At 46.1% G+C, this 23,974-nt stretch overlaps 1 protein-coding gene across 1 annotated transcript; it reads right to left on the minus strand.

Annotated features, from left to right (window-relative positions):
* Positions 1-4,221: 4,221 nt before the first annotated feature.
* Positions 4,222-22,440, minus strand: LOC109908514 (transketolase-like). Its single transcript, XM_020507167.2, has 14 exons — positions 21,987-22,440; positions 20,097-20,214; positions 18,961-19,074; positions 18,099-18,196; positions 12,584-12,775; positions 12,348-12,466; positions 11,415-11,611; positions 11,087-11,251; positions 9,909-10,065; positions 9,164-9,294; positions 8,838-8,921; positions 8,573-8,666; positions 6,040-6,162; positions 4,222-4,774 (listed from the first exon to the last, which is right to left on the minus strand). Exons 1-14 carry the CDS (start codon positions 22,091-22,093, stop codon positions 4,587-4,589), a joined length of 1,887 nt encoding a protein of 628 aa, XP_020362756.2. The 5' UTR covers positions 22,094-22,440; the 3' UTR covers positions 4,222-4,586.
* Positions 22,441-23,974: the final 1,534 nt, after the last annotated feature.

Raw genomic sequence — 23,974 nt, forward strand, 5'->3', positions numbered from 1 at the left:
ACAATGTTGTTGATCCATCCTCAGTTTCTCCTATCACAGCCATTAAAATCTGAAACTGTATTAAAGTCACCATTGGCCTCCAGGTGAAATCCCTGAGCAGTTTCCTTCATCTCCGGCTACTGAGTTAGGAAGGACACCTGTAACTTTGTAGTGACCGGGTGTATTGATACACCATCCAAAGTGTAATTAATAACTTCACCATGCTCAAAGGGATATTCAATGTCTGCTTATTTAATTACATTCTTTACCCATCTACCAATAGGTACCACCCTTTGCGAGACATTGGAAAACCTCCCTGGTCTTTGTGGTTGAATCTGTGTTTGAAATTCACTGCTCGACTGAGCAACCTTAAATATGATTGTATGTGTGGGGTACAGAGATGAGGTAGTCATTCAAAAATCATGTTAAACACTATTATTGCAACTTATTATGTGACTTGTTCAGCACATTTTTTATTGCTGAACTTATTTAGGCTTGCCATAACAAAGGGGTTGCATACTTATTGACTCAAGACATTTCAGCTTTTCATTTTTTATTAATTTCTAAACATTTCCAAAAACATCATTCCACTTTGACTTAATGGGGTTTTGTGTGTAGGCCAGTGACACAAAATCTCCATGTGATCCATTTTAAATTCAGGCAGTATCACAACAAAATGTGGATAAAGTCAAGGGGTGTGCATACTTTCTGAAGCTCTATTTGTGATATTTTACCTTGCCTCGCTGGCTTGCTTGGTAAACAATACTCATCTGCGATGTAATGTAGACGATAACCATCTGATTATGTGTTTAACTTACACAAGCTGCATTTTAAGTTGCATGTGATCGTATCCGCTGCTATGTACAGTCGTGAACAAAAGTTTTGAGAATGACACATATTAATTTCAAAGTTTGCTGCTTCAGTGTCTTTAGATATTTTTGGCAGATGCTACTATGGAATACTGAAGTATAATTCATTACAAGCATTTCACAAGTGTCAAAGGCTTTTATTGAGAATTACATGAAGTTGATGCAAAGAGTCAATATTTGCAGTGTTGGCCCTTCTTTTTCAAGACCTCTGCAATCCGCCCTGGCATGTGGTCAATTAACTTCTGGGCCACATCCTGACTGACGGCAGCCCATTCTTGCATAATCAATGCTTGGAGTTTGTCAGAATTTGTGGGTTTTTGTTTGTCCACCCGCCTCTTGAGGATTGACCACAAGTCCTCAATGGGATTAAGGTCTGGGGAGTTTCCTGGCCATGGACCCAAAATATCAATGTTTTGTTCCCCGAGCCACTTAGTTATCACTTTTGCCTTAAGGCAAGGTTCTCCATCATGCTGGAAAAGGCATTGTTCATCACCAAACTGTTACCGAATGGTTGGGAGAAGTTGCTCTCGTAGGAAGTGTTGGTACCATTCTTTATTCATGGCTGTGTTCTTAGGCAAAATTGTGAATGAGCCCACTCCCTTGGCTGAGAAGCAACCCCACACATGAATGGTCTCAGGATGCTTTACTGTTGGCATGACACAGAACTGATGGTAGCGCTCACCTTGTCTTCTCCGGACAAGCTTTTTTCCGGATGCCCCAAACAATCGGACAGGGGATTCATCAGAGAAAATGACTTTACCCCAGTCCTCAGCAGTCCAATCCCTGTACCCTTTGCAGAATATCAGTCTGTCCCTGATGTTTTTCTTAGAGAGAAGTGGCTTCTTTGCTGCCCTTCTTGACACCAGGCCATCCTCCAAAAGTCTTCGCCTCACTGTGCGTACAGATACACTCACACCTGCCTGCTGCCATTCCTGAGCAAGCTCTATACTGGTGGTGCCCCGATCCCGCAGCTGAATCAACTTTAGGAGACGGACCTGGCGCTTGCTGGACTTTCTTGGGTGCCCTAAAGCCTTCTTCACAACAATTGAACCGCTGTCCTTGAAGTTCTTGATGATCCGATAAATGGTTGATTTAGGTGCAATCTTACTTGCAGCAATATCCTTGCCTGTGAAGACCCTTTTTGTGCAAAGCAATGATGACGGCACGTGTTTCCTTGCAGGGAACCATGGTTGACAGAGGAAGAACAATTATTCCAAGCACCACCCTCCATTTGAAGCTTCCAGTCTGTTTTTCAAACTCAATCAGCATGACAGAGTGATCTCCAGCCTTGTCCTCATCAACACTCACACCTGTATTAACGAGAGAATCACTGACATGATGTCAGCTGGTCCTTTTGTGGCAGGGCTGAAATGCAGTGGAAATGTTTTTCGGGGATTCAGTTAATTTGCATGGCAAAGAGGGACTTTGCAAACTGTGGCAGCAGACTTTGTGAAAATTAATGTGTCAATCTCATAACTTTTGGCCACGACTGTAAGGAAACAGAGGTTTCTGATGACAAACTGCGCGTGCATCTTTTCATGATGCGGAAGGAAAGTTGGTGTATAGATGATGGTGGGAAGAGGATGGCAGGAGTAGAGGGAAATGTGGTGGAAACAGAAGGCGTGAAGGGCACGAGCTGGAACTGGCAGATATGAGGGGGAGTGACAGCATGAACTATAACAGGCCACACAGATATACAGCCTTTCACTTTTATTTTGTTAAAGGTTAAATGTACTCGTACCTAGTACTCGTATAAGATAAGGGGGGTGATGGATGGTCCAATTTTAAAAATATACTGACGTAAAGCAGCTTGTTTAGTTACAATACGCATAAGTTAGATTCTTTTTTTCTTGTTCCTCTTCGTGTATTCTATTTCATGACATCCCTTCAAAAAAAAATAACTATTAATTTTACACTACTCAAAAGATGGGAATGTCTCTGTGTTTGAGGCAGTCTGTGGTGGACATTTGTGTGCAGTAGGCTGGTTGTGTGTGTGTGTGTGTTTGAGGCGGTCTGTGGTGGACATTTGTGTGCAGTAGGCTGGTTGTGTGTGTGTTTGAGGGTTACTAGCGGTGGAAGATGTGGGCAGACCTGCCTGGGGAACAGTTACAGTAGGGAAGGATGCCATGGTAGAGTGCTCTGATGTTCCTTGACAGAGCCAGCGAACTAGCTGTTCACTCAAGGGTGTGGAAATACATAAACAGGGAGGGTCAGAGGCATATTTGGGGTAGGGGTAGCACTGAGGGGCAATTAGATGGCAGGCTGGAAGATTGGGGGTGGGTGTCAGCTGGTGGGCAGGAGTGGGGGTATTTCAGAGGGGGTCTGTCGCCATCTCTTGCAGCCGTGGTTAGGACCGGGATGTGTTGATAATGTACAGCAGACAGACGCTCTGACTACCAGGACCCCCCCCCCCCCCCGACTGCCACTATCACAGCTGCTCCGACTCACAGGGGTCAAAGGTCAGTTACAGAAGGGGTTCCCAAACTTTTTCACAGACTCCTCTTCCAGCATTTGGGAACATCTTGCGCGCCACGTCTATTTCTATGGCCTAAAAAAACTAGTTTAAAAATGTTAGCTGACCTGGGCTAGTTGATCTGGGCATTTCTGACAATGCAATGACTGACATGACGAGAGGATTCTACTAGCGCATTCCATTATTACAACTTTCAAGAGTAAATTGAAAGCCGGACTGAGTTCAAAAATAAAAAAGTATAATCTTTGGGAACCACTGAGTTACAGTATCACATGCACTAACCTATGGAGGAAACCCAGTCTAGGCTTGAATACAGTGAGTACCATGGAATATCACCTCCTGTTAAACTACACTGTCTCTCACCAAGGGACAGAGATTAGCCTGCTTCAGCGTCTCAAAATGCGTTAGCCTATATTCTCCCGCTCAGATGTCTTCAGGCTAGAGGGAAAGCAGCCGTATATGCAGTTTGTATCAGATTCCTGTGGTGGGTTTCTGTGCAATCACTAGTCTACCGTCTCTCATCTTGATGGATGACCCCGATGTTTAAAGAGCATCTCTGTCTGCACACAATGCAGTGGTCTTGAATCTTTCAATAGGCTTTTCAATTATTGAACACACATGAAATATGCACAGCACATGGTGGTTATGTGCTTGTATGTTCAGCTCTCAATGCAGACAGGGGCCCATGGTCCAAACTCTTAGCAGTCACACTGCACCAGAATGAATCAGGTGTGGCTCAAGTCGATGTGTGTGTTGCCATGTAGGCTATGCTCTAGGTGTGTGTGTGTGTGTGTGTGTGTGTGTGTGTGTGTGTGTGTGTGTGAATGAATGTGCATGACGGTATTTGATTATGGACATGACATCCTGCAAGAACAAGACATGAAAAAAACAGACAAGGGATGTGAAGAAACCATTCCTTTATTGGTGTGAAGTCCCCGTCAGGAGGGGCTAAAAACAGTGCCCTACACCAGACCCATGTCCACACACTCACGCGGGGTGTGTCGAATGTGGATTTTCTTTTGGGGGGGGAAACAAAAATTACTAAAAAAAACATTCACTGCTTACTTAGACGACAGCAGTACTCATTACTTTCTCTGGGATGGGGTGGAGTGGGGGTACTGAACTTAAAAGGGGTCAAGGTTCAAAACCACATTGACAGTTATTATTATTTGATTCATACTTCTTATTCTCAGAGAGGGAGAGCGGGTGTGGCCAGAAGTGCTTCCCTGTTGAGGTTTCCATGACAATGGTGCCGCGGTAGTGGTCTACTTGGCGTTGGCGGAGCTGCTGAGCATCTTGCGGACGGCCTGCACGATGGCGTCGCGGTCGATGCCGAAGATCTTGAGGAGCTCAGTGGGTTTGCCGCTGCGGGGAACGTGGGCCACGGCCATACGGTGCACATTGAAGCCCGTCTCATTTACCACAGCTGAACACACGGCCTCTCCCAGGCCCCCTAAATAATTACAACCACATGTCAGTCAATCACATTTATATGGTAGCCATTTTTATAACAACATTTGTCACAAAGTGTAAGACTAGGGAGCACTAATTTCTGGGTCTTCATAGGACAAATGTGTTAAGTGCTAAGACTACATCTTACATCCTTCTCAAACTCCTTTGTGTCCATCTTGCTGAGTGGTCTGTCTTTGTGCAGTGAAACCCTGCTGTACAGCATGTACAGTAGCTGGCCAGTCCAATCTATACATCGATTTTGTCTTCCAATCCACTAACCCTGTATCACTGACACCTCAACAGCCCACTGAGCAGCTCTGGGACCTGAGCCTCCCTGACAGGCCTTGCCACCACCTACTCATTGACTGACAATCAGGCCGGGGGTGGCGAAGGGGGGCCGGGGGGTGAGAGAGGGCGTTCTACCACTTTGCTGTAGTAGCCATCTGCACTATGGGGGTTCTTGAGGTCTGGGTCTCTCCATACAGCCCCGCTAACACCCCAAACACAGCCTCCCCTTCCTCTCCCTCACACATGGTCCTCCCACCCCCTGTGGCTCTGAGTGGACGCCCACCCCCGTCCCCCCACCTCACCCTTGCATGCTCACCTGTCACAATACACTATTCATGCTCATGTATAGATGGGGGTGGGGATTGGTAGTCAGTTAAGAACTGACTTGCCTAGTTAGGGTTTGGTCTGCACCGGCCAAACCCGGACAACGCTGGGCCTCCCAATCACGGCCAGTTGTGATACAGCCTGGAATCGAACCAGGGTGTCTGTAGATGCTGTGATGCAGTGCTTTAGACCGATGCACCACTCGGGAGGTTGGGGGGGTTAGTTAATGTTAAGATGCTGACTGTGGCATGGCTGTGCTCATTCCTTTCTTTGTTTAGTTCCATCAACAGACTGTATAAATCCCAAGGGACAAATAAGGCAACTGTGCCAAAATAAAACCACACATACACACTTTTGGACATGTGCCCCCCCCCCCCCTCCTGTTTTCTAGGTCAGTGAAAGCCCAAAGGCCAGAGCAGAGCTGAAGTGGAAAAACACTGAGGGACGATAGTCTCTCCTCCTCCACATGCTCAAATACTGCAGCCATGTCACTTCTCAATATCAGAGCGCGTTAACCACAAATCATAGGAATGCCTGGCAACTCCATAATGTTATATCTATTACTACATACCTCAGAGGCACTCCGCCACATACGCCACTGGAATTAAATAACCGGAGTTCAGAAGGCAGCCTGTGTGCGCGCAGAGTACCCACCCTCGTAGTAGTGGTCCTCCACTGTGATGATGCGTCCCCTGGTGGCCTTGGCGTGCTCGACGATGGTCTTGGAGTCCAGAGGCTTGATGGTGAAAGGGTCAATCACTCGAATGTTGATCCTCTCTGACAAAACACAAGATCATGCAATGAGCCACAGAAAATGGCTAACAGGACTCAGTCAATGTGAAATCATAATTCCTCTTAACCAATACAAGAGAGAGTAGAGAGATCACTCTGACTCAGATGTTGGGGTGTAAATGCGTAATAAAAGAGTGCCAATACAGTTGGCATATACTCCAGATCAGGGATGGGCAACTTTCACGGGGGTGGGGGACATCAAAAAATCTGAACTCATCATGAGGGGCTGCAGTTGCTTGCAGGTCTGCGTACCCACATCCATATACACCCCCTCCCCCCATTGCGAGCAAAATATTTTACTGACCCCGCTCTCGACAGTGGAGAGAATTTTTTTGTTTTAGAGTTAATTTTGTGCAAATCTCCACATTTTGCCATAGGGTGTACAGAAAATGTTGCCATTTTAAAGCAAGTTTGCTGCAAATCTACACATTTTGCCATAGGGTGGAGAGAAATATTTGCAATTTTTTAGATTATATTTGAGTGAGTCTAACAAAATCAAATGGGGGCCTCCCAGCAGGTAAATTGACCATGATAACAAGTTTAGATAGCTAAAAAAGTATTCCACATTTTGTTACGTTACAGCCGTATTCTAAAATGGATTAAATAAATAAGAAATCCTCATCAATCTACCACACAATACCCCCATAATGACAAAGCGAAAACAGGCTTAGAAATGTTTGCAAATGTATAAAAATTAAAAATAAACCTTATTTTCACAAATATTCAGACCCTTTGCTATGATACTCGAAATTGAGCTCATTGATCATCGTGCATGTCAGAGCAAAAACCAAGCCATGAGGTCGAAGGAATTGTCCGTAGAGCTCTGAAACAGCATTGTGTCGAGGCACAGATCTGGGGAAGGGTACCAAAAAATTCCTGCAGCATTGAAGGTCCCCAAGAACACAGTGGCCTCCATCTTTTTTAAATGGAAGGAGTTTGGAACCACCAAGACTTCTTAGAGCTGGCCGCCCAGCCAAACTGAGCAATCGGGGGAGAAGGGCCTTGGTCAGGGAGGTGACCAAGAACCCAGTGGTCACTCTGACAGATGGCCAGAGTTCCTCTGTGGAGATGGAGAACCTTCCAGAAGGACAACCATCTCTGTAGCACTCCATCAATCAGGCCTTTATGGTAGAGTGGCCAGACAGAAGCCACTCCTCAGTAAAAGGCGCATGACAGCCTGCTTGGAGTTTGCCAAAAGGTACCTAAAGAACTCTCAGACCATGAGAAACCAAGATTGAAATAATTTGGCCTGAATGCCAAGCGTTACGTCTGGAGGAAACCTGGCACCATCTCTACTGTGAAGCATGGTGGTGGCAGCATCATGCTGTGTGGATGTTTTTCAGTGGCAGGGACTGGGAGACTAGTCAGTGTCAAGGCAAAGATGAACAGAGCAAAGTACAGAGAGATCCTTGACGAAAACCTGCTCATGACCATAGACTGGGGCGAAGGATCACCTTCCAACAGGACAAAGACCCTAAGCACACAGCCAGGACAACGCAGGAGTGGCTTCGGGACAATACTCTGAATGTACTTGAGTGGCCTAGCCAGAGCCCGGATTTGAACCTGGTCAAACAAGCGTTTCGCTACACCCGCAATAACATCTGCTAAACACGCGTATGTGATGATAACATTTGATTTTGATTTGACATCTCTGGAGAGACCTGAAAATAGCTATGCAGCAACACTCCCCATCCAACCTGACAAAGCTTGAGAGGATCTGCAGAGAAGAATGGGAGAGAAACTCCCCAAATACAGGTGTGTCAAGCTTGTAGCGTCATACCCAAGAAGACTCGAGGCTGTAATCACTGCCAAAGGTGCTTCAACAAAGTACTGAGTAAAGGGTCTGAATACTTATGTAAATGTGATATTTCAGTTTTAAATTAGCAAAAAATGATATGGTATTATGTGTAGATTGATGTGGGAAAAAAACTAGCGTCTGAATACCTATGTAAAAAATATTTGTAATATGCATTTGCAAAAAATGATAAAAACCTGTTTTTGCTTTGTCATTATGGGGTATTGTGTGTAGAATAAGGCTATAACGTAACAAAATGTGGAAAAAGTCAAGGGGTCTGAATACTTTCTGAATGCACTGTATATATACAGTATATATCTCCATCTGAGAGCCTTCAAAAGGGGGGCGGGCCGCCAGTTGCCCATCCCTGCTCCAGATCATGATGAACGGTCCAATGCCTTAATGGGACCAATCTCACAACAAAGTGTCAGTATGTGTGTGTGTGTGTGCATGTTTGTGTGTGTGCGTGCATATGTCACTCAGAAGACGTTGATGCCATCAGCGCCTTGGTAAAGAGCACATTTACTGACAGCAAATGTAGAATATAGACCGAGTTACTGTGACGGATCTATGTAACTTTCCAAAATTCCGGTTCTGTACCCTTCTTTAGCATTTCAGCAGCTGCCAGTGCCTCATGAAGGGTCACGCCCGCTCCGATCACCGTCACATGATCATCGCTGGTCTTGTACACAACCTGGTGGACAAGGGATGGAGGTTTCTATTATCTAGGCATGTTTCAATTATCTAGGCATGTTTCAATTATCTAGGCATGTTTCAATTCAAATAATGTCGCAAGCATGTAAGTCAGTTGTAAGTCTTAAAAGGGGCAGTGCAGTAAAAAACAAAACATCATTGGACTCCATACCTTCGCCTGTCCCACATGAAAGTCCTCGTTGCTGTTGTAAAGAACTGTGTTCTCTGGGCGACTGGTTCTGATGAAACACACACCCTGGAGCACAGATGAAACATGTCAAATCCGCCTCTGGACTTTCATTACCTTGTCATTTATCAGACCGCTTTATTAAAACAGAGTCACACTCAGCAGCTGTGTGAACACAATATATTTGGTTCATTTAACCTTCATTTCACTAGGCAGTTAAGAAATTCTTATCGACAATGACGGCCTACCACCATATTGCAGAGTGAGCGCAAAGCAAGAGGCACTGATGTGATAGAGAGGGTTCTGAGTACCTTCGTGTTGGCGGCCAGCTCCACAGCTTTCTCAGTGGACACGCCGTCGCTAGGGTAGAAAATGGTTGCAGTGGGAATGGCTCTGAACATGGCAATGTCTTCCAGGCCCATCTGAGAAGGACCATCCTCTCCTAGAACACACACACGCACGCACGTACACACACACACACGCGCGCAAGTCAGACAGAACAACACTTGGCGTGTTTGGGGCTGCTGAAAGTGAAAGCTACAGGGCAGGCATGCGTTCAGTGGGGCGAGTCGGCGTGGGCATGCAATGTACCTGAGGAACCAAAAGGAAGCCTGGCCGCCCCGCCACCACCACTTCCGTGACACAGAGAGAGAGAGGGGGAGGGAGGGAACGAGTGCTGGCCGGTGCCACACTGATACATTAATAGATGGAAGGAAGATGTGAAGAAACAAAAGCAAAGTTCAGGATTCAGGAAATAATACAGGATTATACGACGCGAGGTCAACAACGAGGGAACCATTCAACCCACTGCAGGATTGTTACCAAAATGTTAGATCGAAACCAACTAAAGCCAAAGGCCCTCTCCACCTAAACAGTTTTAGGGGAAGCACTGTGTTAGCACTGTGTGACAGTAAGCCAAGTCTTCTGCAGTGGGCTGAATCAGTCCTAGAGGAACAAGTGCTGAGAGCTACGTCAGGGTCACAGTGAGGAAGTCACAGGGGTCACTACACAGACAGTTCACTAGGGTGGGGGTCAAAGGTCAGTGGGCGGACTGACCGATGGACACGCCGCAGTGGGAGCCACACAGGTTGATGTTGCTCTCGGAGATGGCGGCCATGCGAAGCTGGTCGTAGGCACGCGTGAAGAAGGTGGCGAAGGTGCTGGCGAACACCACGTTGCGGTCCCGCGTGGCACAGCCCACCGCAATGCTCACCTGACAGAGGAGGAGAGGGAGGAAAGCGGTGTTCATGATTACAAAGACCAGATAGAAGCCTGAGCAACTTGTGTTCTCACAGTCTGCCCAAAGTGCCTCACGTCAATCTGTAGAAACATAAGAAGGGAGCCAGCATCTTTCAATTCATACGGGGGGAAATGTTCTGCTTGTCCCATTTCATTTCCTGTTAGCCCTGAGAAATCCCATTCCCCTGTTCCCCATGAGGCCTTGCTAAGGGAATGGGGCCTGTGTGAGACATGGTCAGTGACAGCTTTGACTCACGAAAATACAATGCATTGGTGGTTTAGAGCATTAGCATAGAGCATTAGTGTCATCAGCTAGCATAGAGCATTAGTGTCGTCAGCTAGCATAGAGCATTAGTGTCGTCAGCTAGCATAGAGCATTATCGTTGTCAGGGACAAACAACAGGATACTTAGAAATCCAGCAAAGCATTCAAATGTTCCAATCCCTGAATGATATTTGATGTGACAGCACGGCCAAGGTAAAGAATTCATCTAAATAACTTCTGATCTATATTTTACTTCTCTATTGTGTGTGGGAGTCACAACGAGTCACAGGCCACAATACAGCTCCATTACACCTGCCAGTGATGCCTCTGAAGGAACTGCCACCGGAATCATGCTGAGACATTACGAATTAATAGGTCTCTTAGCCAACCAGGTAGATGGATCCAGGCCCTAGAAGTGTGGGTGTGGCACTCTGAATGTCAGAGGTGAATAATTCACACGCGGGTGAAAAGAAGCACGTTCAAATACAAACACATGCAGGCCTACAGTACGAATGGTCTGGATGGAACTTTGATAAACATTTTGGGTTGACGTCACATAGTGCTATCAATAACAGCTTATCATTGTTGGTTTTTTTAACATTTATTTTTTACTTTCTCAGGAGAGACGTTAACTATCTCTTATGAAGATTTTGTGAGCAGTACACTTCAGTTCAGCCTACTAGACCTAGAATCGGGTCAGATATGTGGCATTGGGTGTCGGCTAAGCTTACCATGTTCTGCTCGGCAATGTAGCACTCGACGTAGCGTTCGGGGTGCTCGTTCTTAAAGAGCTCAGAGAAGGTGGAGTTCTTGGTGTCGCCATCCAGAGCCACCACATGCTCGTTGTAGCGGCCTAGTTTAGCCAGAGCCATGCCATAGGCCTTCCGCGTGGCAATCTGGAGCCAAACACAACCAATGGGTTAGTTCATTTTATTTTAAACAGGTCAGTGTAGCCGTCCATCACCATAAGTTCAGATAGTGCCCGTGCCTTGTTCCAGGACTTAAAGCGTCGCGCTCTCTCTCTCTCAAACGCTCTTGCTCCCTCTCAAGTACACGCACCTTCTCTCCGAGTTTGTAGCTGGGTGCGCTGGGCATGCGAACGTTGCGCAGGCTGACGGGCGGGGCGTCCTCAGTGGGCGTAGCGGGGTACAGGCGCTTATTACTGTTCATGATGCGTGCCTGGATGTCCTTCAGCACCCCCTCAGCCATCTCCTTGGGCAGGGGCTTCCCATGCCAGCCCATCTTGTCCTCCGCAGCTATAACACACACAGAGAACACGGAAAACACACACACACACACACACACACACGCACAGCAAATACGGCTTTAGTATGTATATAAGCAGTGCATCGATTGGTGGGCAATCTGCTCATTTTATATATCCGTTTGATGATACCAGCACCGAATGGTCGTAAATGACGTATTCCTCAACGCCCCCCACCCCCCCCCTCATCACAAAGCCTTACACATGAGTGACCATCAAAAGACAATTCCATAGGTCAGGGCTCCACATCAAAAGCCCTACTCTCATGACAGCAACCAGACAAAGGCCAGTGATCTGAGTGTGTCCTACACATGCGGAGGGATTAACAGGCTGCTGCAGCTACATCTCTAAAGCACTGCCCAGATTACCACAGGTTTAGGTGCCTCACAGAGGAGACAGGGAGGGCTTATTCAGGTCCATCAGACATAACTTTATGTCTTTTAAGGGACAGGCACAGATTATGCCTTTTTGATTTTAGGAATAGCGGGGTTTGATAGTACGTATTGATTACAAAGCAGCAGCCGAGCACCACAGATATTTTGGAATGTGAATGGATAGAGGGGAGTCTGTCAGTGTCCCAATCAAGCAGTGTTAGTATATTTCAGGAAAATATACGGTATAGTATTAGGGTTTGGTTAGTCTCTGGGTGAACCAGTCTGTACTAGTACCTATAGGGGCGCATGGGATTCAGTTTCTGTTGAGCTGTATTACTGTTGGGGAGTGTGTACCTGGGATTCCCTTGCCCTTGATGGTTTTGGCTACGATGGCGGTGGGCTGGTGACGGGGTTGGCTCAGAACCTTAGTCAGCTCGTCCACACTGTGCCCGTCCACAATGATGGCATTCCACCTACAAACACATACACACACCAGGGAAAAATTGGTGGGAGTCATTTACATTCTCAGGCCCACTTTCACGGTCTCTAGGCCACACATTTTCTAGAACAGACTTTCTCCCAGCACTCACCCGAAGGCTTCGCAGCGTTTCTGGTACTTCTCCACATGGTGCTGCAGGGGAGCCGGGTCACTCTGTCCCAGACGGTTGATGTCCAGGATGGCCACCAGGTTGTCCAGCTGGTAGTAAGAGGCGAAGGCCATGGCCTCCCACACCGAGCCCTCAGACATCTCCCCATCACCCAGAAGGCAGTACACACTGTAGCTACGGAGAGACAGACAGACAGAATTAGACGCAAGATCACAGCAGTAAAGCTTTTGTAATAAATAAACACTAATAAACATGTAGAGTAATATGACCAATCCACAATTTTCAATTGATTACCACTTGATTGACTAAGGGATGAAATGCCTCCCCTTCCGGCAGATATTTGTCAACACAACCCCCACCCTTCATCTTTGAAATGAGGCCGCCCCTCAACCGCCCTCCCCGAATACAGAGCGAACAGGAACAGTTGAAACCCTTTCGGAGCTCCCATCACCCTGCATGGTTAACAGGGCTTGACAGCTTTCCAGTCAAATAGACACATTTTCATTAAAGCGAGAAGATCGGCCGAGACATGACGCATTACAGCACGCATTCCGAACCGGATAGCATTCCGGAGCCCAGAGAGGGAGCCACAGACACCTGGACCAGATACCGTTTAACATCCTCCCTCCCGGTTACTCTCAGTTAGTCTCGCCTCAGGGGAGCTGCAGCACCTCTCACGACTCACAGAAAGCCCTTCCCTGCACCAACACATTGGTTAAACCTCTGAGCTGCAATGCAATTTAAATCAACACAATCTAATAGGCTTACATGATGGTACACTAAACATTACCAAAAGTATGTGGACACTTGCTCGTCAAACATCTATTTCCAGAATCATGGGCATTAATATGGAGTTGGTCCCCTCATTTGCTACTATAAACAGACTCCACTCTTCAGGGAAGGAACTGATGTTGGGCAACTAGGCCTGGCTTGTAGTCGGCATTCCAATTCATCCCAAAGGTGTTCGATGTGGTTGAGGTCAGGACTCAGTGCATGCCAGTCAAGTTCTTCCACAGCAATCTCGACAAACCATTTCTGGATGGACCTCGCTTTGTGCATGGGTGCATCGTCATGCTGAAACAGGAAAGGGACTTCCCCAAACAGTTGCCACAAATTTGGAAGCACAGAATCGTCTAGTGTATGCTGTAGCGTTAAGATTTCAGATTTATCAGTTGGACTGTCAGATGGTGAAGCGTGATTCATCACTCCAGGGAACACTTTTCCCCTGCTCCAGAGTCCAATGGCGGCGAGCTTTACACCACTCAAGCCAACGCTTGGATTTGCGCATGGTGATCTTAGGCTTGTATGCAGCTGCTCAGCCATGGAAACCCATTTCATGAAGCTCCTGTCGGTTCTTGTGCTGACATTGCTTCCAGAGGCAGTTGGGAACTCGGTATTGAGCGTTGCAACCGAGGACAGATGATTCTTACGCGCTATGTGCTTCAGCACTCGAGGGTCCATTTCTGTGAGCTTGTGTGACCTACCACTTTGCGGCTGAGCATTTCAGCCGAATCACTAATTTGAAGAGGTGTCCACATACGTTTGTTTATATAGTGTATATGATACAATAGTAGTGTGTTGACTGACTGGTTGTTATAACATATGAGTTGATGATAATGGTGATTATGTAGCTCGTTAATTACATGGACAAAAATATGAATGGATAAATGACTACTCTATTGTTTTGGAGGAATGACACTGTTGGAAGAGAGCTATTTACACAAAGTCAAAAGCTTTTCACAGATTAACATTTTGCCATCCCTAATAAAATCGCTGGCTGTCAAAGGCTATGCCAACAGGGCATTAGGTCGGGGCAAAAGCCATACTCTTAAGACAACCGTCACACACACACACACACAATGGTAACCCAACTGAGGTAACCCTTCAAATGTGCATAACGGCGTGTGTGTGTGTGTGTGTGTGTAAGTATGCACTAAAGACAACACACACACAGGAGAGTGTATCCTACACATTCTGAGGGATTACTGAGCTTCTGCAGCTCTAAACTCTAAAGCACTGCCTGGATTAGTTAGGAGTTTGGGTGCCCCTCGTAGCACAGAGATCGAGACCTTGTTCAAACACACAAAGCCTTTGAAAGACAATAGGTAATAATCATATTTAAAATACACCTTCATGCGTGTAACAGGATAACTACGCAGTCTAACCTTTAATTTAACCTTCTATTTAGACAGGTTATGGATCAACCAATATTGTATTTTACCACAATGCATTGGTTGAGGCGAGCAGTCTAGTCTAAAGCTGATCTCTTCAGACAGAGATGCTCTCCCTCTCTCATATAATGCCACAGCATTGCCCCAGGGAGAGTACAAGGTGAGAGTATTAGAGGGGTGAGAACAGAACACAAACTGACAGCTCACAGTCCAAACCTGTACCGAGCGCCCTCAGGGCGTTCTGTCAAACATAGACCCAACGACAGGGAAACGTCGTCTCCACACACACCCTTGTGAACCAGCGCCAAATTGTTTTACGTTGCACTTTGATCAGCTAAGCATGGATAATCATATTCAAACGCCATTTGCTGAATCAATTAAACAGGGTACTGTCAGTGCGGGTTTAAAGCTGTAATGTGGCATTTTGACTCACTAATCCTCACCCTCCCGCTAAGTGTATTTGACACATTCAGTCATTTGATTCATGGATCCCTCCCTTTATCCGTGACACTGGCCTAAGCATGTAGGGCTGTATGTTTTGGGGCCACAGACTATGAGAGGAAGAGTTTGTAACAAAAGCAGTCATACATTACAGACAAGTCAGAGTTGAGGCTGGATGAGAGTGAGTGAGAGGCGAGGGAAAGAGCACGCTCTCTTGTTGTTGTTGATTTCATTAGGATCCACGTTAGCCGATGCCAATGGCCACAGCTAGTCTTGCTGGGGTCCGACACATAATAACAAATACCTTACAGACTAAATACTTTACAATTGACATACATTGTGTGTGTGTTTGCATCTATCAGTTACACATACGTAAGTAGGTCGTTCTGGACCCGGGGACTGTGAAAAGACCCCTGGTGGCATGCCTGGTGGGGTACGTGTGTGTGTCAGTGCTGTGTGTAAGTTAACTATGCAAACAATTCTCTTAGCCAAGAGACTGGCATGCACAGTATTGATATTAGCCCTTTGATTACAATGAAGAGCAAAACGTGCCACTCTATTCTGGGCCAGCTGCAGCTTAACTAGGTCATTCTTTGCAGCACATGACCAGATGACTGGACAGTAATCAAGACTTGCCTTGTGGAGTGTGGTGCAGAGCATCACGGACAGATCTCTCCCAATCTTTACAACCATTGAGTCAATATGTTTAGAACCTGACCGTTTACAACCCAAGTAATTTAGTCTCCTCAATTTGCTCAACAGCCACAGGTCTAGAACTTCGGGAATGATTTGTATCAGATACAATGCAATTAGTTTTAGAGATGCTCTGGACCGGTTTATTACTGGCCACCCATTCTAAAACTGACTGCAACTCTTTGTTTAGGGTTGCAGTAACTTCACTAGCTGTGGTTGCTGACGCATGCGTATAGGGTTGAATCATCAGCATGCATGACAAACAGGCTTTGTTAATTGCCAGTGGCAGGTCATTGATAAAAATTGAAAAGAGTGGAGGGCCAAGAGAGCTGCCCTGCGATACACAAAACTTTATATGTTTAACATCAGAGAAGCATCCAATAAAGAAAACTCTGTGTTCTATTAGATAAAATAGCTCTGATTCCACAATATGGGAGAGGTTTTTCAACAACAGGTTATGGTCAATAATATCAAAGACGTTACTGAAATCTAACAGCACAGCTCCCAGAATATTTATTTCAACCAATCATCAGTCATTTGTGAAAGTGCAGTACATGTTGCGTGCCCTTCTCTATAAGCATGCTGAAAGTCTTACTAATTTGTTTGCAGAAAAATAGCATTGTATTTGGTGAAACACATTTTTTCCCAACAGTTTGCTTAAGCAAGCTGATAGGTTGGCTGTTAGAAACAGTAAAGACCGATTTACCATTCTTGACTTTGGCTTCCCTCCAGGCCTGAGGACAAACCCTTTTCTCTAGGCTCAGATGAAAGATATGACATATAGGAGTGGCTATAGAGTCAGCTACCATTCTCAGTAGTTTTCCATCTAATTTTTCAATGCCAGGAGGTTTGCCATTGTTGATAGATAACAATAAATGTTTCCACCTCTCCCACACTAACTTCACAAGATTCAAAAGTACAATGTTTTTTTTTCATTATTCGTTTAATGCATGAGAACGATGGCTCACTGCTTGTTGTTGGCATTTCCAGCCTAAGTTTGCCCACTTTGGCAATTAAATCATCCTTAAAATAATTGTTTTCATTCCCGTCTCTTCAGTAGATGTTATATCCTTGTATTGCAACTGCCGTATCAAAGGAATTATCTAAGTGAGTCTCGGAAATGTCTAAAATATGAACGTTATCTGACGTTAGCAAGTTGTTGAATTCATGACCCTTATTTTTTAAGGCTATTATATTAATATGGGCTATTTTCAGGTCTTTCTTCGGGTAGCTTGTCAGAGATAGACATAATATGGAAAACAACTAACAAAGGAAGGGTTAGTAGTGAGAGAGATAAGGGAGTGAGAAGAGCAAAATAGGGAGAAAGAGGGAGGCTCTCTCGCAGCCCTGATTATTAGAGCAGAAGAATTGACTGAACAAAATGCAGAGAAAGCCCATCCAACCCACCCCGCATGTACATTCTACGGCAGGCTGCTCTGTTACACGGTCCAAAAATGAAACCAGAGAATAGCAACAACAACAAAAATCCTATTAAAAAAAATGTTTTTCAAAAGTCTATCCCTAACCCCAAAGTACAGCTCAGCTGCCCTCTACTGTTCTGGCCTTTTTCTATGGATTCAGATATAAAAGGGGAATCTGCTTTTGTCATATACAGAGAGTGGAGCCTGGAACGCTGTCTATGGCTGTCTGCCCAGTGTTCACGTGGCCGTTCTGGAACTCGTCGCGCACAATAAAGAAGCTGGCTTCCAAACCATGTTCAGCCGTGAAACGGCCAGCCTCTCTCTCCACACCCCCACACCCTTGCATCTACTCTCTATAGGGGCGGTGAAATGTCAAATGTCAGACTGTCACGTTGTTCGCAGAGAGTGTGCACCATGAGCATAGGTGTGTTTGTTGTGTCCATGCATAGTGGTATCCATGCATGCCTTGTCTATGAACGGGACGGCTTTATGCAGATGTGCGGGCGAGTATCACAGTACACCTTCATTGTAGGGCGCATCCGACTTATTTAATTGCACATATTTCCTTGTGCTTTACTTCCCTTTGTCTATGCTATGTATCTGATTATTTGTGTGTTGGTCTGTCTGTCGCTGTGTGTTCTTGTATAGCCAGACAACGTATGACCGCGCAACTAAAGAATGACCTTAGAGGGGTGTCGAGCATGTCACTGAGTCCTATGCAGAAGTCCATATTATGTGCAGATGTGTATATGTGGGAGAATGGTCTCTCACCTGGCCTTGTCAAAGTATTTCCCAGTGTAGGCCATCCCGCAGGCAGCCCCCAGACCCTGTCCAAGAGAGCCGGTGGCCACATCCACAAACTGCTGCTTCTGTTGACACACACACACACACGCACAAATGTTAGACATCACAGCACATAATAAACATGCATTACACCAACAAACACACATTACACATTAAAAAGTCATGAAACATTACATCAACTACGCTGTTAAATTGCACCGACATAAACTAATCTGACACAAAGACTACCTACTCAGTCATAACACACCCACATTCAGGTCTCATTACCGTCAAAATCACACACTGTCCACAAAACACACACTTCCTCTCAAACATACACACATTTCCTAAACATACAAATTCATTCAGTGGTCATATTAACAGCTCAACAGGGTAAATCAATGTGTACGCATTAGATGAAGAGATACCAAATCTTAATTGAGGGAATCAGTGGCTTACTCATGCATGTGTGAACAGGGCATGGCATTACTAGGAAGTTACTGTGCGTGCACACAAAAGGGGCCTTGGACAGCCTGTCTGTCACACAAGCACATACAGTCTACACTACAGTATAGACTGTATGTTGTGTGCTCAGACTTCCTCTCTTAGACAAGGGAATACCAGTGCTCTGAAAAAGGGACAAGTAGAGTTTCACAAGGAGGATAAATTTGACTGTTTAACAAATAGGTTAAAAAAAACTGTCATGGGTGAACAGGTCTGTGAGCGAGAAAGGGCTAAAGATAAGCCAGGCTTTTAAAAAGGCTAACTCTCACTGTGTTAGTGGGGCGCAGAGGTTATTTGTGGGCCAAACAAGATCGTGTCGTGTGGATTTTCCTGCTCCTATTCTCACCGGCACAGGGTGTCCCTCCAGGATGGAGTCGACCTTACGGAGGTTGAGCAGTTCGCTCTCCTTCAGGTAGCCTGTCTCAGCCCACACCGCGTAAAGCACCGGGGCTGCATGGCCCTGGAGGAGACAGAGAAAGAGAGGGAGGGACAGAGTTAGAGAGAGAGAGTTAGAGAGAGAGAGAGAACAGTCTCGCAGATACAAGTTACGACTTTGTTACCGTCGCACAGAGACATGACCTCATGTAGACAGAACACGCACAAAGGGCCCTAGTTAATGTAAAACAGACTTCAACTATTCACTACAACCATCTTTTACAGCCGATGCTGTTATTCCCCATGTTAGACTCTCACATACAGTATCACACTCGGTGCCTGGACCACGTTCATTTCTTGGATTGAGAAACTCATCCCAAACGTTCTTCCTTCCACACCCCCAAAATGAATGACATTCGAGTAGTCTCTGTAGGAGTACATTCCCGCCTCCCGGTCGGTCTCCTAAAGGGCCCAGGTCCCTGCACCAGATTACATGCTTACTCTACAAATGGGGCCTTTAAAAACTCTGGCTGGCTCTTCCCAGCACAGACTGGACAATGCAATCTGACTGGTGAAAAATCCTATGAACATACAGCTTTCCATCAATTCATCAGGTTGATTTTTGGAAATTGAATGAGTTTGATACAGAGCCCTTGAGCTGGCTAAGGGTTCTAACTACTCTGCCAATCTACTCTGACAAACTTGATAAAACGGAGTCTGATGGCCAGGCGGGCGACTGAAAGACAGACAGATCAAGTGTCCCACGTCTGTCCAATGAGGCTAATGAGATCATTGCGGTAGGGGAGGAGCTTAGCTACTACAGTAGGCCTTACCTTAGAGGTGAACATGGAGACACTGCCTTAGAATGGACTTGGCAGACGTCATACTTTATCACAGACGCAATAACATCGAATTTAGACAGGTTGAGCACAGAGGCATTAAGGTTAAATCACTTCAAATGAATATGGGAAAGTGTACCTTTGGAAGCCTTCAGACTGTGCATGTACACGTTTCGCCACTATCTGGGCCTGGGATACCTGTGTTTCCCCAGAGGGAGGTTAAGGGGTTAGGGATGTCTAAACGGGGGGGGGGGGGGGGGAGTGGTACCTTGGAGAGGACGAAGCGGTCGCTGTTGATGTTCCGGGGTTCCTCAGGGCGGTACTTCATGGTGTGGAAGAAGAGCACAGACATGATCTCTGCCACACTGCAGCATGATGTGGGGTGACTGGAGGCCAGAGAAGACAGGACAATGGGTCAGACCAGGGGCTCTGACTGACACATGCATGCACAAATAAAACACACACACACCTCTGTGTGCTCAGCTCACACTGAAGTGTATAGCTGGAAAGTGTCACACACACACACACTAAATGACCTACAATCAGTTTTGACTACTACGTCGCCCTCCAATATTTCCACTAGACACAACATGCACACACTGTTTGGAGGGTCAGAGGAAACAAAGGCCTCTTCGGCCGCATTTGATCACCTCGACTTAAACTCTGATATTCATTCTTCATTGAGTGCAGGGGTTAAGCCTATATTAGCCTATATTAGCCTTCATCTCGTAATAAAGCGTCGACACTCATTCACGACAATCGATCCACTATTTGCCTGTAACATAAGGCAGACCCTATTCAATACATTCAGTCAGTCACTCAACACTTACAACAGTTTTATTACAGCTGACCGCAAAAAACACTTATTTTTGTTTTGTCGCCAAAACTCCGTGCTCCAAGCAAAATGCAAAAAAAAAAAAAAGACAATATAAAAACGCCATTTGAAAGCATCCATAACTTATGAGATTCCAAACAGATCATGTCCATTTAGAACGCTTCACCATAGCACAGGTGCCAGGTACCCACCAGAATTATGATTTTTAATCAACCTGAAACGGAAAGGTGGTTAAAAACAGACAATGAATAAAATAAATATGTATTGAAGTAAAATCATCAACTAAAAGACTAATAAATTAACCCCCCCCCCCCCCCCCCCCCCAAAAAAAAACGTTTAATTCTGACTTGGCCTTATTTTGTCGATGTGGAATTAGACATATTTACTAAAAAAGGTTGTGTCCCTGGTTATAATGCCTCCAATAGCATATTTTATGTGAGCTGTTTACTGCACTGTAATAAACAGACCTAAGGAAATAAGAACATGGAATGAATTAATGTCGCAAAATATAAATAACATGTGTTCTGACAACATTTACCGCTATCTGGCATTTCTCTTAGCCCGAATATCGTGGACAAGCCTGAAAAATAATTATAGAAAGGGAGGGCATTGGTTGGAGATTGCCCGGGTCGCGGTGGACCGACAAGCATCAAAATCAGTCCGTCACCAATCGTTTCGCTCTGCGAAGAGGATGGGAGGTGAAGGCTGAATTTATGCAGGCGCGTTGGAGCGCCAGGCACGAACGCAGTCCCTTTAGTTGCGGCGGACGAACCCCACGTAGCCACCACGTGTAACGACCCATTCATTATTGAATCACATTTTCGCTCACATCTTACATAACCAGAAAAAAATATGAATTCAAAGACTTTAAAAAAAGCCTACCGTTACACTACTGCATATTCGAAAATAATGTATCCCTAGGGGCCTCCCAATCACGGCCGGGTGTGATACAGCCTGGAATCGAACTAGGGACTGTAGGTTTACATGCGTAATGGCCATGGCTCGGACATCGCACTGAGATGCAGTGCCTTAGACCGCTGCGCCACTCGGGATCCCTATTACAACATAATAAGGCATAACACAATTGCTGCATATTTTATCTACATCTATATGTAACCCAATTTCATCCAAGTCAAATATTAATGCCAAATGGACAGCTAAAATTAAAGAACATTCGCCTTTTCTGGAGCGATGCGTAATATACGCACACAATGTCCGAGCCGTGGTCATTACGCATGTAAACCTATCACTTAGCCTGCATGGACACCTCATTACGCACATGTCTTTTTCTTTTTGAAGCATGAATTAAAACATGGTGCTTACCCACTGCCTGCCGCAGTAGTAGCCTTGATAGAATTGATCCTGAGCCGGTTGGCGATGTTCCTAAGCGTCTGCAGGGTCTGCTGGTCGGGTTTGTGATAGTCCTCCATCTGTGCGCACTTCTGTCAAAAATACACTTTAACGAAGCAAAATACTGTCCGGGATAAAAACACGAACAACGTCGGGGTAAAGACTAGGAAAATCGCCTTGAAGTTGTGCGGGGGGATAGAGTCGGAGAGAATTACAGAGAGAGGGGTGTTGGTAAAACCTATGAAAATGGCTAATCTAGAGCTAAAAGGAGAGAGAGACCGCACACGGGCTCAACGACCACAGAGTGCGTGTGTGTGGCAGTGCACAAAGTAGGCTACACATGGGCGAAATGGTGGAGGTGGAGTTGCCAAGGCCAAGTGCAATGGACCCTACTGTCACGCCCCCCGTCCCCACACGGTGTCAACCAACACTGTCGCTCGTACTGCAGGGCCAAACAACAGGGGTGGCGTCGGCATAATGCGCTGTCGTAGGCTACTCTCTGCTACTTCTGTCAAAGATCAGGGAAAAGTGCAAGATTGCATATACTGTAGGTAGTTAGCTATACGAGGCATTTCGTCTCCATTGGTACATTAGTACAGGGGTTCCCAAACTTTTTCACTCGTGCCCCCCATCCAGCATTGGGGAACATCTCGCGCCTGCACTGTGGGATGTTGAGGATGGATGGGGGAAGAGTTCAGAAATGACACTGTACTAACTAACCTAGGCTAATGATACTCTATGGTCTCAGTTTTGACCTGACTCACTCAAACATACAACACTGCACAACTGCACCCACCATAACAAAATCGGCCAACTCTCACCACATATGTCCATGTTCGCTCACTTCAGTCTTTTCGCTATGTAAAAATGGGGCAGAATATGTGAACAAAAGTGGCACCATAATTTGATTGAGGCGTCACTGCAGACCCGGGATCAATCCCAGGCTGTGTTACAACCGTCCGTGACCGGGAGTCCCATAGGGCGGTACACAATTGGCCTAGCATCGTCCGGATTAGGGGAGAGTTTGACCGGGGTGGGGGGCTTTACTTGGCTCATTGCGCTCTAGCGACTCCTTGTGTGGGGCCGGGCACCTGCAGGCTGACCTCCGAAGTCAGTTGAGCGGTGTTTCCTCAGACACCTTGGTGCGGCTGGCTTCTGGGTTATTAAGCGGGCGGGTGTTAAGAAGAGCGGTTTGGAGGGTCATGTTTCGGGGAACGCATTACTTGACCTTCACCCCCCGAGTCCGTTGGGGAGTTGCAGTGATGAGACGATCTAAATTGGGGAGAAAAAGGGGGTAAAATATATATACACTGCTCAAAAACATAAAGGCAACACTTAAACAACACAATGTAACTCCAAGTCAATCACACTTCTGTGAAATCAAACTGTCCACTTAGGAAGCAACACTGATTGCCAATACATTTCACATGCTGTTGTGCAAATGGAATAGACAACAGGTGGAAATTATAGGCAATTAGCAAGACACCCCCAATAAAGGAGTGCTTCTGCAGGTGGTGACCACAGACCACTTCTCAGTTCCTATGCTTCCTGGCTGATGTTTTGGTCCCTTTTGAATGCTGGCGGTGCTTTCACTCTAGTGGTAGCATGAGACGGAGTCTTACAACCCACACAAGTGGCTCAGGTAGTGCAGCTCATCCAGGATGGTACATCAATGCAAGCTGTGGCAAGAAGGTTTGCTGTGTCTGTCAGTGTAGTGTCCAGAGCATGGAGGCACTACCAGGAGACAGGCCAGTACATCAGGAGACGTGGAGGAGGTCGTAGGAGTGCAACAACCCAGCAGCAGGACCGCTACCTCCGCCTTTGTGCAAGGAGGAGCAGGAGGAGCACTGCCAGAGCCCTGCAAAATGACCTCCAGCAGGCCACAAATGTGCATGTGTCTGCTCAAACGGACAGAAACAGACTCCATGAGGGTGGTATGAGGGCCCGACGTCCACAGGTGG

This window comes from Oncorhynchus kisutch, linkage group LG17 (genome assembly GCF_002021735.2).
Source record: "Oncorhynchus kisutch isolate 150728-3 linkage group LG17, Okis_V2, whole genome shotgun sequence".
Taxonomy (NCBI): domain Eukaryota; kingdom Metazoa; phylum Chordata; class Actinopteri; order Salmoniformes; family Salmonidae; genus Oncorhynchus; species Oncorhynchus kisutch.